We start from the raw sequence: 14179 nt of genomic DNA, 5'->3' as shown, positions 1-14179 counted from the left end.
CAAAGAGCCTCTTGCCCTATTTGAATGACTGTACCCTCTTTCTGTAGTTCCAGGAACTCTGCAACGTTTTTCCAGTAAGCAATTTACAGCTGAATTATAAGACAGAGAGCCCAGCTAAGAAGACAGTGCCCTGTCCCCCTTTCCCCTTTTTTCCTCTCCTTTTTGTTTTTTCAAACCACAGAGCAAAGAAAAAGAAGTTTTGTTTAACAGCCTGTAGCAATCTGAAAAATCAGAGCTCAGGTTGCCTACGTGTCAGCTTTTCCATCTCGATACTGTTTCCTTCAGCTATTCTGCATTTATTTTTAAAAGGTCATTAAGCAAGATACAAAAGGTGAAGTGCAACGTTACAGATTTATAACCTGCCTGAGCACTCCTTAGACAAAGGGTCAATGCTGCCTCCAACACAAAAGCTTTGCTAAGGTAGGCGTCTGCTTTCTACCCTGCAACATCAAAGCCCAGCAGTTAAAGGGAGCAAGACCAAATCCAGCAAAGAATGAAAAAATACTAGGAGGGGATATTCACATCTGTGTTCTATCCCCCACCTTCCTTTAATCAACTCTCACCATGTTTTATGTATTTATGTGAACTCTACCCTTCCTCACAGTAAACTTGTCTTTTGCTGTGTTCAACTGCCTGCCACTCACATGTAAGAAGGCAACTTTAAAACACAGCTTGCATTTTTGGCCCAGTTAAATCAAACAGGTTAAATAACAAGTCCAAGCTTCTTACCCCTGCAGATTTTGTGCTAAAACCAAATCATTCTTCAGGTCACTCTTAATTCTTACTACTTTAAACTGCTGCTAGTTCACTTCATGTCTCTTTAAGGAGTCCAATCTCTGGATTATGCTAAAAGCCAAATTTAATTACTTCTTTAATTGAGTCACTAATTGAAAATAACATATACACTGAAGCCAGTAATACTCGAGGTAATATTCCATTCATAACGGTTTAAAAAATATATAATTAGAGGAAAAGGTAAGAAGTTTATAAACCCAGTGTGACACTTCTATTCACATCTCATGCTCAAGTTGGTCCTGTGATACTCTGCCAACTTCTTATCAAAAAGCTTCCACTAAAAATCTCTTTGTTACAAATTAAATACGGGGGCTGCCTATGCTCAAAGAGGCAGTGGGCCCAAAGATTTATTCCCTTGTGTATGTCTTTTAAACAGGAACATTTTCATAATCAAAACTGAAGATAAAAAGGCAAGACCACATGACAAGCAAACACAATTCACTTGCTCGTCAGCAAGGTCATAAACATCAGTGTGTGCTAATGGTGAATGTGCATCATTTGGGTCTTCCTGTGTGGAATCCTTTCCTGTCCCTTGGAGAGGCACCCTCATACAACAGGAATGTTTTGGATTTAAAAAAAAAAAAATTGAAAAGGGTTTTATTCCATATCAAAAGGAAAACAGCATCTAACAAAAATTTATCTAACTTTCTGTTCTGTTTGCTGGTGGATCACAAAGGAAAACCTCCAGCATCCAGACAAAGCCTTGAGCCATGATTTAAATTGCTGCATGAACATCTCAACATCAGAGCTTAAAAACTCAGCCAGCTCTACCCCTGCCAGTTTGGAAATGAGTTCAAATCATAGGAGGATTCAGGCTGGAAGGGCTCTTGGAGGTCTCTAGTCCAGCCTCCTGCTCAGAGCAGGGTTGGTGTGCACTCAGACTAGGCAGCTTCATCCAGGTTTGTGGACACCTCCAGGGACAGAAATCCAGAGCCACTGTGTCAGCCTGTCCTGCTGCTGCAGTGCCCCTCACAGACCAAGTTTCTCCTTGTATGAGGTCAGAACCACTCTTAGTTAATTCTGTCTGTGGTCTCCATCATCCTGCCTTGCCCCACCAAAGATGCTGGCAGCACCTCTGCAATTACCACCTTGTCTGCCTTGACCTGGAGGGGACTCAGGGCAGCACCCACCACACCCGAGATGTGGCCTGATCAGTGCTGAGCAGAAGGGGCTAATCACTCCCCTTCATCTCCTGACTTGGCTCCTGCTAACAAGGCTCTGGGCGCTCTTTGCCTTCCTTGCTGGCAGGACACGCTGCTGGCTCTGCCAAGCTTGCTGTCCTCATCCCTGCTTTGCTCCGAGGCTGCATCACACCAGTCATGTTCCTCCAGCCCCCAGTGCTGAGCTCTTCCTCCCCACCTCGGGCAAGCCCAAGCCCTGCACACGTGGCCCTGCCTGTGGTCACCCCTGCCTGTGGTCACCCCTGCCTGGCACCGGCTGCCAGGGCCGCTGTCGGAATCTCAACGGGCCACTTGGGAGGAGGGATCTCTCTGAGAACGTGAGGGCCAGATCTCTGTAATCACAGTGTTCCTGGCATTGTCTCCTTACTCCAAACATCGTAATACAAACATCATTTGTGAGGCTTTCTTAATTTGCCACTGGTGGTGTTGGATCCCGTTTCTGGCTCGGAAGCAGCAGCTTTCCTTTGTTGTTACCCAGTTCTTGACTCACATGCACTCTTCAGTTTTCCTGCAGTTTCTCATTAGGATGCCAAGGTTTATTTATTATGCATATAAATATTTTCTCCATCAAAATGCTGCATTAAGTGAAAGGACAATTTTTAATCTGCAAACCTTCTCAGCTGTCGTATGCTAAACATAAAGAAGGTTTAGATTAATATTTTTTATATCATATTTCAGCACATTTTAAACAAGACTACCCCTGTACCCAGAGCTGCTGAAACACTCAGTCAAACTTCTCTCTGATGTTGAGATCGAGCTAAGCCAGTTGCCTTTAACTATTTCTTTGACTAAGCCAGCAAATAACCTAACACCTTTCTATTTGTCAGTTTAGTTCCTTTCTTCTACCTCAGTTTGACCAAAACCACCTAAAATGATCAGTCTACAGACAACATAAGTTGCAAGATAATTTTAGGGAATTAAAAATTAGGAAATTAAAAGCTAGAGAAGAGTCAGCAAGAAGAAGATATATATTTGCAGGCATGATCTGAAAGTCTAGATCAGATGACCTGGCTGTGACAGAAAACTGACAAACTACAGGAAAAAGAAGGTATTTCAGAAAAGAACATATCTTCATTTAGTTGTGTGTTTGGTTTTTTGTTTGTTTGTTTGTTTGTTTTTTAACTTAAATATTTTATACATTAACAAAACCCAACTCTATCTGCAAGCATTAGTGGACATCCACATTCAGCGAGGACACTGCTTCAAGCAGAAGGCTGGACTGGATCACATTTGGAAGTTCCTTCCAACCTGAATTATTTTAGGATTCAATAGTTCTATGCAAAATTATACACCATGCTAACATGTAATTTGTAACAAGTCTCTGTTACACTCTGTGGGAAAGGCAGGTGCTACAAACCAGCCCTGATCCCTCCACTCTGAGTAAAAGGGAAATGCATCTGCTTCTTCCTCAGAGAACACGAACTCTGCCTGGGTGAGCCCCCCGAGCTGCCCGTGCCCGTGGAAAAGGGAGAAGGATGTTATTGTAGCATGTTACATTCAACTGAGAAACAATTTGCTGAGAAATAGTAGATCAAAACTCTTCTCAACATTTCCAAAATCTAGAAAGCAGAGTTACCACACAGAGGAGCTCCACGAGCCATCTTCTTCGTACTTTGCACTCAATGCAGATCTAATACTGAAAAAAATGTTCAGCGGTCCTAAGGTAAATAGTCTTGCTTTCCCCAGGACAAGGAGTCCTGCGTCTCCAGAGATCAGACAAACACTTTAACAAAGGCTGTGAAGCATCTGCTGCTATGTTTATTTTTTTTGCAGGGGATGGAACTCCGTGCACTCAGATAAACAAAAGCAGCATGCACCCCACCTAGGGACATCTGTTTGCTCTGCAGTCCCGATTTTAAATCTAGTGCTAGAAGCCCAAAGGCAAGGTTCAGTAAAGCAGGTAACGTGGGACAGGACATGCAGCTGCCTCAGCTCTGTTTCTATAATTACATATTGACAAGAAACACGAATGGCTGGAAGCAGCACTGAGGGGGTGGTTTATAGCTAAAGATTAAGGAGAACGTTCAAATTGGAGAAAGAATTGCTTTTAGGTGCCACACACAGTGGTACAGGCTGGAGAACTCCCACGCTTTTCCCTGGAACTGTGTGAGCCCCAAAGCCTGACCAGAAAATAAGGAACAGCTTTCTGGAAACCTAGGGAGTGATAATCAGACTGGAAACGTGCAGCAGGATGGCAGCTTCCAATCCAACAAAAGGATTTAACTGTTAGAGATCTGTCTGGAATGGTCCTAAATCAAAACCAAAGTTGTATTTTGCCATTGTTTTTTCCATGTTTTATGCACTAGCAAGTAACTGAGCGTGCCCGCTGGATGCACTTTTGTACACATGGATGTTCTTCTCAGACTTGTTTATTTACCTTTTTTTAGTCTTAAAATGAGTAACCAGACACACTTTTGTTGTCTGTGCACTTCTCACAGGCTTGAATAAACACAGGAAAGCAGCCTGGGTTGGTGGTCTCCCCACGCCTGCTCCCAGGGCACCACCACCACACCACCACTTCAGATGAAAATGCTGCTGGCAACTGATTGCATGAAAGCACAATGATTAAATGAAGTTTAAATAATTAATAGAAATTGTCCTTGTGATTTTCATTCTGGAGGTCATTTTTCAGGAAATCTAAATAAAAGACTGAAGTTGATCTTCCAGTAGCCTTTCAGCTGTGTCTTCAAATGAGTAAGTTACCTGACATGGACATCCCAATGTCCTGCTCAGCCACTTACAGGTTTTGTTTGCCCAGACAAAAGGATTCAATTGTAAAAAGCAGGAAAGCTGAAGTCTGTCTCAATGATAAGCATTATTTAATCCCTCAAATAAGAGAACCTGCAATTTGTGTGTCTATATGATAAAACAGCCAGGATATCACTCATCCATTTTAGTTTCTCAGTGAGCTGCTAAGACTCATGAAGTGATCATCTACCATGAGCAAGACCAGCACTTCTGGGTCCTACAAAAAAAGCTGAAAATTTTTGATTTATATAAAATCCAGAAGCATCCTTAATACATTTTCTAGCTTGTGGCAGATTTAACTACAGGGACCTTATCAAACCTTGCTCTTAATTTTCACAAACAGGAAATCTTTAACACGTGCAGAAGGAAGTTGGAGGCTTGTCCCAGACAAAAGGCACAATCTTCCAAGCTTCTGTCAGGTTTTTATTTTCCTGAGACAATAAATCAGCAAGCACGGATGACTGCATTTGACCAACTTCTTGCTTTAATTTACTGGGCCTAAGGGAGAAGCATAACCAAAGCTGCAGCGAATGCACACGTGGATCCCGCGGCCCTGGGCCAGCTGGGGTGGCTGTGCCACGGCCCGGGCGCTGCCTTGGCACGTAACAGCCCCGAGCTGTGGGTGAAGGATAAATCCATGATATGGAGAAAATCAGCAGCACAACCTCCTGTGCCATCCAAAGGGAACATGGGGAACAGGAGGGTACAAAGGGGAGGAACAGTGGTCGACTCCTGTTGGTATCAGGACTTGGTGCCTCTGTGCTCCCCATCACACTGGAGGAAAAAAGACATTTTTGCTGAAGAAGGTACTTTCCCTGCTGTGTCTTTCCCCCTCCCTCCCAGGAGAAAGACCAAAAGCCATTTGGCTGATGGATTTTACTCAAGGTTTAAAGGAAGGTTTCCCAACTACCTCGGAGTGTAGGCCGCATTTTTAGCGCTTCAGACACATCTCAGGGTACGTGGGTAAAATTCCAGCACAGCTCCTTCCACAATTGCTCCTCTCTTACAAAATGGGCTCTGCTAATTTCAGAGAGTCCTCATCTGAGACTCGTACAGTTTTGATCTGGGAAGTAAAAGGCATTGAAGAGCACAAAATGGCTGCAGGTTTTTGGCAGTGATATGATCCCTCCATCTACTTAATGGCCCTTGGTGCACTTCTGAATCAATAAAAGCTTTAGTCCTGAAAACAGCACGTATGAACATCTTGAGTAATTAGAATTTTTAATTTTTTAAAATTGCCCTTTTCAATACCTAAAAGCCTTAGCAGAGGAAATTAATGATAGGAACAGCTATAGATCATCATCTTTGATTCGGATTAAAAATTCAATGTCGAAAATACACAAATAACTCAAACGACACTGGGGAATTATCATGCTTGTGAAGATCTGTCACCATGAATGCTCTCAAAATTTATCACCAGGCAGTAAAGAGAACTGCACCGAGCAAGAGTCATCACCTAATGCTGCACAAATGCTTCAGCTGCAGCTGATAAGTACAGCAAGAGATGGCTCCATTTCCAGAGACACTCGCTTCTCCAGCGTCATCCTTTACGATACTGATGTGTGCTAACCCTTGGTTAAACAGCCATTGAGCATCTTCAAGGGCCATAAAATAAGAACAATAGATCATTTCCAGCTAAACATAATCACAGTTTTGGGAAACATTTCAAAAAAACAAACAATCCCAAGCGATATGTGACTCCAGATGGACCAGCTTACTGTGGACTTTGGTCCAGTTGCCAACTCAACCAGATTTACTTCCCTTTTGGAAAAAAAGCACAACTGTAATTGCAGCAAGTGTCTCACAGTCAGTGTCTGTGCAGAGGAAATGTCTCAGCACTGTACACAATCATGAAGAAAATACATGAGCAAATGCTCAGATGTAGAAGCAGCTGCAGGAACATATCAGTACACCAAGGCTGTACATCAAGTAGCTTCAGATCCTCATTTCAAAGGCCCTGCTTTCAAGAGCAAAACCTTCAGGGATCTTGAAAATCAGGGATCATTTCTCCTCAAAATGGACTGTTTTCTGAGAATAAGTGTCATTATTATTATCACCAATACTGAACAAAGGATTCAAGTGAGAAAAATATAAACTTACCTTTGTAAATAAGAAAAAGGCTTTAGATGAAAATATAGTTTAGGTACTGTCTGCTTATCAGTTAGTGGAGTCACCATTGCCTTTCTTTTCAAAATTCTATGAACTAACGTCTGGATTCACATTCTGAAGTTTTATTCTACTTCTGAACTGCCATCTATCTATCTGTAGGTGCACATGTCCCCAAACCAGCAAGATCAATTTTGACTCCTACTCCCTCTATGTCTCTCTCAAAGGTTTTACAATACCTCCACTAAGATTTTTTTTGCCTTCAACTTTACACTTTATTACCCTTAAATCTTGCACCAACTAAAACTGAGCAGTAGGATACATCTCAAATACTGACATACATTAATAGAATACCAATAAATGTGTACCATAAATGGAAAAGATCCTATAAGAAATTTCATACTCAACTCTGAGGAAGAAGCTCAAGTATTTTCTCAGAGAAGTCTCCTTCTGCCTCTCCTTTTAAAATCATTTCACAATCTGACACATGCAGGGAGTGATTCCTCTAGCAAAACACATCAGATAAGCCAGATCATTTGATGGCTTTTGCCATCAAAAATGACTTTTTGCCATTAACCTGTTACTAGGATTCATGCAGAAATGTACCTTCTCAAGAAGCCATTACAAGTCTCTGCATATATGAAACTTATCTGATTTCTACAGGTGGTACCAGAAAGAGGGATTCAGGATGGCTTTGAGTTTTTTTCCTTCTTAAAGAAAGGCACACTTACCACAACTTGTAAATTAAAATAAAATGCAGCCAAACACATCACCCTGGGTATTCACAGCCACAACACAGGGAACTGTACTCCCAAGTCAGGTGATCTCCTTTTCTTCCAGCCCAAGTCAATCTGTGATTTTACAGACGTAACAGGTTCCAAAAGAACAGAGGAAATGGTGACTGCCTGTGCTAGTGTGACTCTTCCTTCAGCTCAGGGCAAGAATTTCCTGTGCTGGTGAATGCAGCAGGTTCACTCTCCACCTCTGCAAGGTGCCCTGGCACCAGGTCCAGGTGAATGCAAAAATTCAGCACAGCAATACAAAATTTATCTCATAAAACTTCCAAACCCTCCAATGATGGAATCTTTACATGATTTTCTTATAATCCCATTATTTTTTGAACAACACAAATTTTTTTTCACCTGATTTCTGCTAAACTCAAAAAAAGCCTCATTTACCACAGCATGAGAACCCAGAATAAAATTATTACAACTCAAATTTTAATTTTGCAAGTACACATACAAAAATTAAGCAATTAAATAGTTTAAAACAGATGTCATTATTTCCACACTTAAATAACCTGAAGAAAGGCTGCAAGGGTAGGTATTAAGGGATGCCACAGGCAGTCACTGTGCTTCTAAGTCATCACCAGTCTCACTTGAGATCTATTAAAATTACACCCTGGAAAAATGTGAGAAGCGCAGAATTAATGTGGTTCTGTGCACTTGTTCTTCAGCCTAATTTGTAAGAAGGAAAGGTCTCACTCTCACCACTCTCTCATATATCCAGGCACACATTTTAAATTATTAAATTGAATAATTCTGATTAAAAAAAAAAAGAACAGAATGTTCTCAAATGGAAAACTAAAATAACTTTAAAAAAAAAAAATTAGAAGAGTTGAACTATCTCAGTACTTAGTTCTAAGTGCTGTGCTGGACACACTGCAGAGAACTGCTGTGTGCTTACACACTTCAATCTTTTGGATTGCCAATTCCATTTAAGCTTAATGAAAACAGGACAGTAACTTCAAAGCAGCAAAACAGCTATTAAAAATTATCTGACAAGAAGTGACACTTCATCTGCATCCACAGTATTTAATTTGTTTGAATAATATAGTTACAGATAAACAGGTTCACTCCATATACAATTACCGATACCTTTTTTTAATACAGCTCATATTCCAGTACATCAACACTATTTTATTTACAAGGTATTTATGTACATTAACATCTTTCTAAAGTCAGTGCATTGTCAATGTTTTATACAATAATTTACAAAGTGAATGTAGTTAATAGTTAACTTAATAAATTTACTACTAATTCATGAATTAATTTAATTAAAAAAATTAATTACAACCAACATAACAAACACAGAAGATCAAATAACATTAGTAGATTGTGCTACCTGCTTAAATAAACCATTTTAAAAGTAAATCAGTTGAAAATCTTTCACTTTTCATGGAGTTTGCACAGGGAGGAGTAGACAAATGGGTATTGAAAAAGCTTCTAACCTAGAAATTGATGTTTGCTTTTCTTCAGTCTCAATGTTTAGACCACTTTAAAGATAAAAGACCATATAGGATAGGGAGCAACACTTCACAAGTAAGACAATACTTATTTTGGAACCGATCTGCTGTCCTCAGAGGGGCACGACCTCTGTCAAAGGCAGGGAGGTTTTCACCCAAGTAAAGACAGCAAGATCAGCTGATGTAATTTCTTAAATGGATAAAACTCAGTTCTGGAAATTATAAACTTACTGGTAGGTTTTGCATTCCTGTAAACCATGTTAAAACGAATCCAAACATTTATTTCAGAGATCAACCATATAAGTATCAATTTTGTTAGTGAAGATACAAACTCTAAAGAATTTGGAAGATGACATATGACAAAATTAGTAAGCTGCTTAGACTTCAGCTGAAGAACAAAAGGCCAAAAGAGTGAAACTTTTATCTTCATTCAGATATGCAAACCATTTAACACTGAAAATGTTTAAAGAAATGCCTGCTCAAAAAAGAACCATCTCTTCCCCAGTCTCTGCTAGGACGCAGTCATGCTTTCCTTCATGCAATAAGCTCATTGACTTAGAAGAGCATGTTGCAAGGGCATGGAAAGCAATTCTGGTTTAGTTGCAAGTATGTGAATAACCTGTTGAAAAAAAAATAAAATTGAAAAGGCAACTAAACTTTGAAAAAAGAAACTCCATTAAATTAGGAAACCGATAAAAAAAAAAACCCCACCCATGAATGCTACGACAGCGACCTGACAGCCACAGCTTCTGATCTGAAATACACAGTGGATAATTCACAGCCATTCACGCCAGAGCCCTTACAACAACAAAAACAAACTATGTTTTTGAATTTAATTATATAAACTTTCAAAAGTGCAAATTTAAAAGCAACGCCAGTCATGAAACATAAGCTCAAGCATCTTTCCTTCCAAAAGCTGGGAACGTTTTGTGCAATGTGCACATTTTAAGACACCGCGCGTGTTACCACGACTCTCTTCAACCTGAAGTTTCCTCCTGAGGCATCTCAGCAGCTTGAGATAGCACTCTCCAGGTGGAAAAGCCATTCCTGAAACACGTTGATCTGCACAGCCAACACGTGGAGAAAACAATTATAATAAACCATTCAAGTGTCAAAATTAATCTCTTCTCAAATTAGCATTTGGTTGTGCTCCCAACATACAGAAAGAAAGCAACTGACACACATTAGTGATGGCAAAACTGGGAACTTCTCTTACTCTTGATGATAATTCTTTAAGTTTGTGCACTTTTCATTCTCTTGCTTTCCCTGTTTTGCCAATAAAATGCAATAAAACTGCAGGAAAAAGGAGGTAGCAATATCATGTTGTCCAAAGACAACACTACAATTTTTCTTCCCCATTATCTTAAACCTAAAGAGAGCTGTAGGGGTTTGTTAGAACAATTGGTAAACTCTACACTACTTCGTTTAGCTCTTATTTGGACTATTTAATTTAGCTCTTATTTGGTCCTCGTTGGCTTTTCTCAAACCATTTTGTTTAAAGGCCAATGGCAGTCTCAGCCTGATGTCTAACATCAGAAATGTTTAGAGCATGTAGTGAGATAACAGAACAAAACAATACTATCTTTATATTAACTGCTATTTATAGGGTTTTCTTTTTGTGCTTTCAGATCACAGGGTACAATAACTACACTTAGGTTATCTGTTTCAGTAACATTTTTGCCAAATGTAAATGTCAGGATATTTTCCCCTCACATTCTCAGCAGTCCACAGAAGATCCTCTGCTCACTGTAAAACACAGTACTTCTTGTAATCAGACTCAAAATCCTCATCCATGCTGCTCGTGTCTGCCATCTTTTTGCCATCTATCTTTGGCAGAAATTGTGCATAGTCTACCCCCTGCTGCTCGTAGAAAAGAATGTAGGCAGAGTCGGTGTCGATTTCGTCGGGATGCAATTCCTGAGAAAGAGAAAAACCTGCTCTGAAATAGGCAACGAGACAATTGTGTTACTGCCACTGAACTTAAAATATACACAACTGACCTAGAAACTTTTATTTTTAACTGGCTGTTCACAACAAGAAGAATCCCATTTGTTGTCTCCCTTATTATAGTTAGCAGCCTTCATTATTTACTGGAGAAGTATGACAAATCTTGTAGGGATAAATGCAAATACTTAGAAAAGTCAGAACAGATTTAGTCAGTAATTAAATGCAAAACTACTAGCTAGCATCATGAAAAAATATTCTTGGGCTTCCATTTTTAGTAATTTTTCCATCTGTGTACAAAATAAGCATCTTTTCTTAAGCAGGGTAACAGCAGATGAACAGATGTTAACTTGAAAAACATCTCACGTACAATTTCAGCTCATCATTTTAATATTTATCTGATGCAACTTTTGAGATGCTCATAATTTCAAAGGACAGTTCTCAGCAAAAATAAATTTCTTCGGCTTTAAGCAACCAAGGCAAAAATTATTTGCTACAGAAATGAATTATTTACCTTACAGCTACTGTCATTGTAGCAGTACCACTTGTTGTTTGGGTTTTTGGCATAAGTGACATAATGACCCCCTCCCATAATTCCTGAATGGCACTGAAGAGAAGGAAGAAGAAAATAAATTCTCTGTCAAACATCAACACCCAGAATTCACAGAACAAATCATTCACAAATTCAAGATCATTAAAGTGAGCGACAATGGTTCATGACAATCTACATCCAGAGCTAACATTTTATACTCAAGCACAAAAACATTACACAGAGGCAAGACTTTGCAGTTGTTTATGGCAATTTTATTTTGCTGACAGTGGCTCTGCTGTGTTCTTCTCAACAGACCCCCACTTTCCATAATGAAATCGATCCTTACAAATGCATTTAGTCAAAACAATGCCACATAAACGTAGCTTACTTGATAAAAGAAGTCAACTTACCGAAATTGCATATAGATTGTAAATAGGGTTAACACACACGTCTTCTCTTTGGTCATCTGCAGTGTCATCCTCACTGTGGTGATCCACCTGCCCGTTGACGCTGCCGTTGCTGAACGCGCTCTGCTCGCAGAGGTAGCCGTTGGCCAGAGCCACCTCACTGTCCTGAGCAGAGTACAGCTCGCTCTGGCTGCCACCCAAAACCTGCCCTCTAAGAGCATCACCTTGATCAGCAGTACATCTCTGCTCCTGGTCAGTACCGTTCTCTTTACTTGCATCCAGATTCTCTTTGCTACTTGACAGTTTGTTTTTGCCCAGCTGTGCCAGCCGCAGACGCCCCTTACCTCTTCCTAAAGTCCTTGGGCTGCTATTGGGGCTACTGTTTTTACTGGAAGGACAGCTGGCTCCACTTTTCCTCCCCAAAGATGGAGATGCTACAACAGAAAACATGAAGACTACTAAGATAAGTAAACACATAGTCTAGATTAAAAAACAAACCCCCAAACACTAAAACATACTGTTTCACTGCAACCCATGAGTAGTGCATAAAACTAAAACTAACTTTATGCACACATGCATACACCTATGAACTGAAATGTAACTCTTCTATGCAGGAGCACATTCCTTGCTCTTAGTCCAGCCCACTTACACAAGCAGACAGTGCTAATCCCTGTTCTCAATGAGTGTGGGCTATTTTTTTTAATGGTAAAGCTTCACTAAGCTTTCCAGGGCATACAACAGAAACCAGTGTTTCAAAATACAGGCAATGCTTTGACCAAAGAAATATCACAATTTTGTTCATCGTATGATTCCTCCCCTCCAAATATGAGGGTTGACTGGAATTTTCCCTAATTGTTACCTACCTTTGATATTATTCAAGACAGTAGTGTTAAGGGAGGAGGGACTTCTGTTCAGCGTATCTCCTTCTTCTGGTGTGTAAGTGATCTGCAGATCTGTTTTTCTAGGCTCCCCCTGGAGAGTCCGTGGTTCAGGAAGGCTGTCAACCTGGAGTGTTAGCTGCTTTCTCTGAAAATGAGTTGGATCCCTCTGTACCAAAAAGGCACTTGGGTCAAAACTTTCTCGGGGAAATTTAACAATTTTCTGAGATTTTATCCAGCGGCCATTTACAAACTGAAATCTTTTCAGGTGAATGATCTAAGGAGAAACATGTTAGAGAAAATTAAAGGAGGGCAATTAGATCACAGGGAGTAATTTCACTGTTTAGAAACAATTTTTCCTCAAACACACAGATTTTATTATATAAATGATAAAACCTAGTAACAATGTAGTATGTGACAATTTGAAGTTGGGCTCAAGCTGGTAAAACATGGAACTAATATCTCCATGGGGAAATAGTGGAAAAGGTGGCTTCAATTCAGTGATGAGCACTGTGTGTTTTCAGTAATCTACTAAATTGGAGAAGTGACAAATGCAGGTGTTGCACAACTAGAGAGAAGATCATGGTACTGGAAAGACTGCCTGTGTGTGAATTCTGCTCAGAACAGATGACACCGAATGCAAAACACCATTTCCTGCAATGCAGCAGCTCAAAGAATTCAAAAGGCTTTGAGGTTTGTTTTATTTGCCTGCATTACAGAAATGCATGAAGCAAACTAAGTCAATGCTCCTCCTGAGACCGAGAACAAAAGCAAATCATGTTATTCAGAACAAAGAAACACACCTAAGAATTCAAATTTGTCACCAATGTACTTTGGTACATTTGGCTGCTGTAGAGGAATATTACACAAGATCATACCAAAATCGGGGGAAGTCTCCAAAGATCCAGTTTTTTGGTGGCCAGACAATGGGTCTTGCATTTGGAACAGTAGTACATCTCATCCTCCCCCAATTCTTCCTCACTGGTGAAGGCTCTCAGACAGCTATCCAGGTTGATGGGCTCTGCTTGAGCTCGTCGGCTCTGTTCGACACTTTCATGTTCTTCTACAATCTGAAGTGAAATAAAACTGTCTCTGACTTGGAAACACAAAAACTGCCCAGAGGAAGGCTCTATTCACAGTGTCATTCAAATAGCATCATACAGTTATTTAGGATTAAAGATAAACTCCGGATGTACTAAGTTTTAGCAGAAATTTTATTTTTTTGGTTCTGAAAAGGCAGACAGAACACATTGTCCTTATTCTTGGGTTCTACTTGCAAAATTATCCATGAAGCACAAGTTTATAGATTCAACTCACAGCTTTAAACAGCTATTCTAGATTAA

General features: G+C 40.1%; 1 protein-coding gene across 1 annotated transcript in view; it reads right to left on the bottom strand.

The window, feature by feature from the left end:
* Positions 1-10161: 10161 nt before the first annotated feature.
* USP32 (ubiquitin specific peptidase 32) overlaps positions 10162-14179 on the bottom strand; it is a gene marked incomplete at its 5' end in the record, with an annotated part of 52646 nt that continues 48628 nt past the window's right edge. The window contains 5 exons of the mRNA XM_008937399.1: positions 10162-10992; positions 11534-11626; positions 11962-12392; positions 12822-13113; positions 13715-13906. Coding sequence (XP_008935647.1) covers positions 10819-10992; positions 11534-11626; positions 11962-12392; positions 12822-13113; positions 13715-13906 — 1182 coding nt within the window. The remainder of the gene's footprint in view (positions 10993-11533; positions 11627-11961; positions 12393-12821; positions 13114-13714; positions 13907-14179) is intronic.

The sequence above is a fragment of the Merops nubicus genome, unplaced genomic scaffold, assembly GCF_000691845.1.
Source record: "Merops nubicus isolate BGI_N331 unplaced genomic scaffold, ASM69184v1 scaffold7883, whole genome shotgun sequence".
Lineage (NCBI taxonomy): Eukaryota > Metazoa > Chordata > Aves > Coraciiformes > Meropidae > Merops > Merops nubicus.
This window is presented reverse-complemented; position numbering and strand designations above follow the sequence as displayed.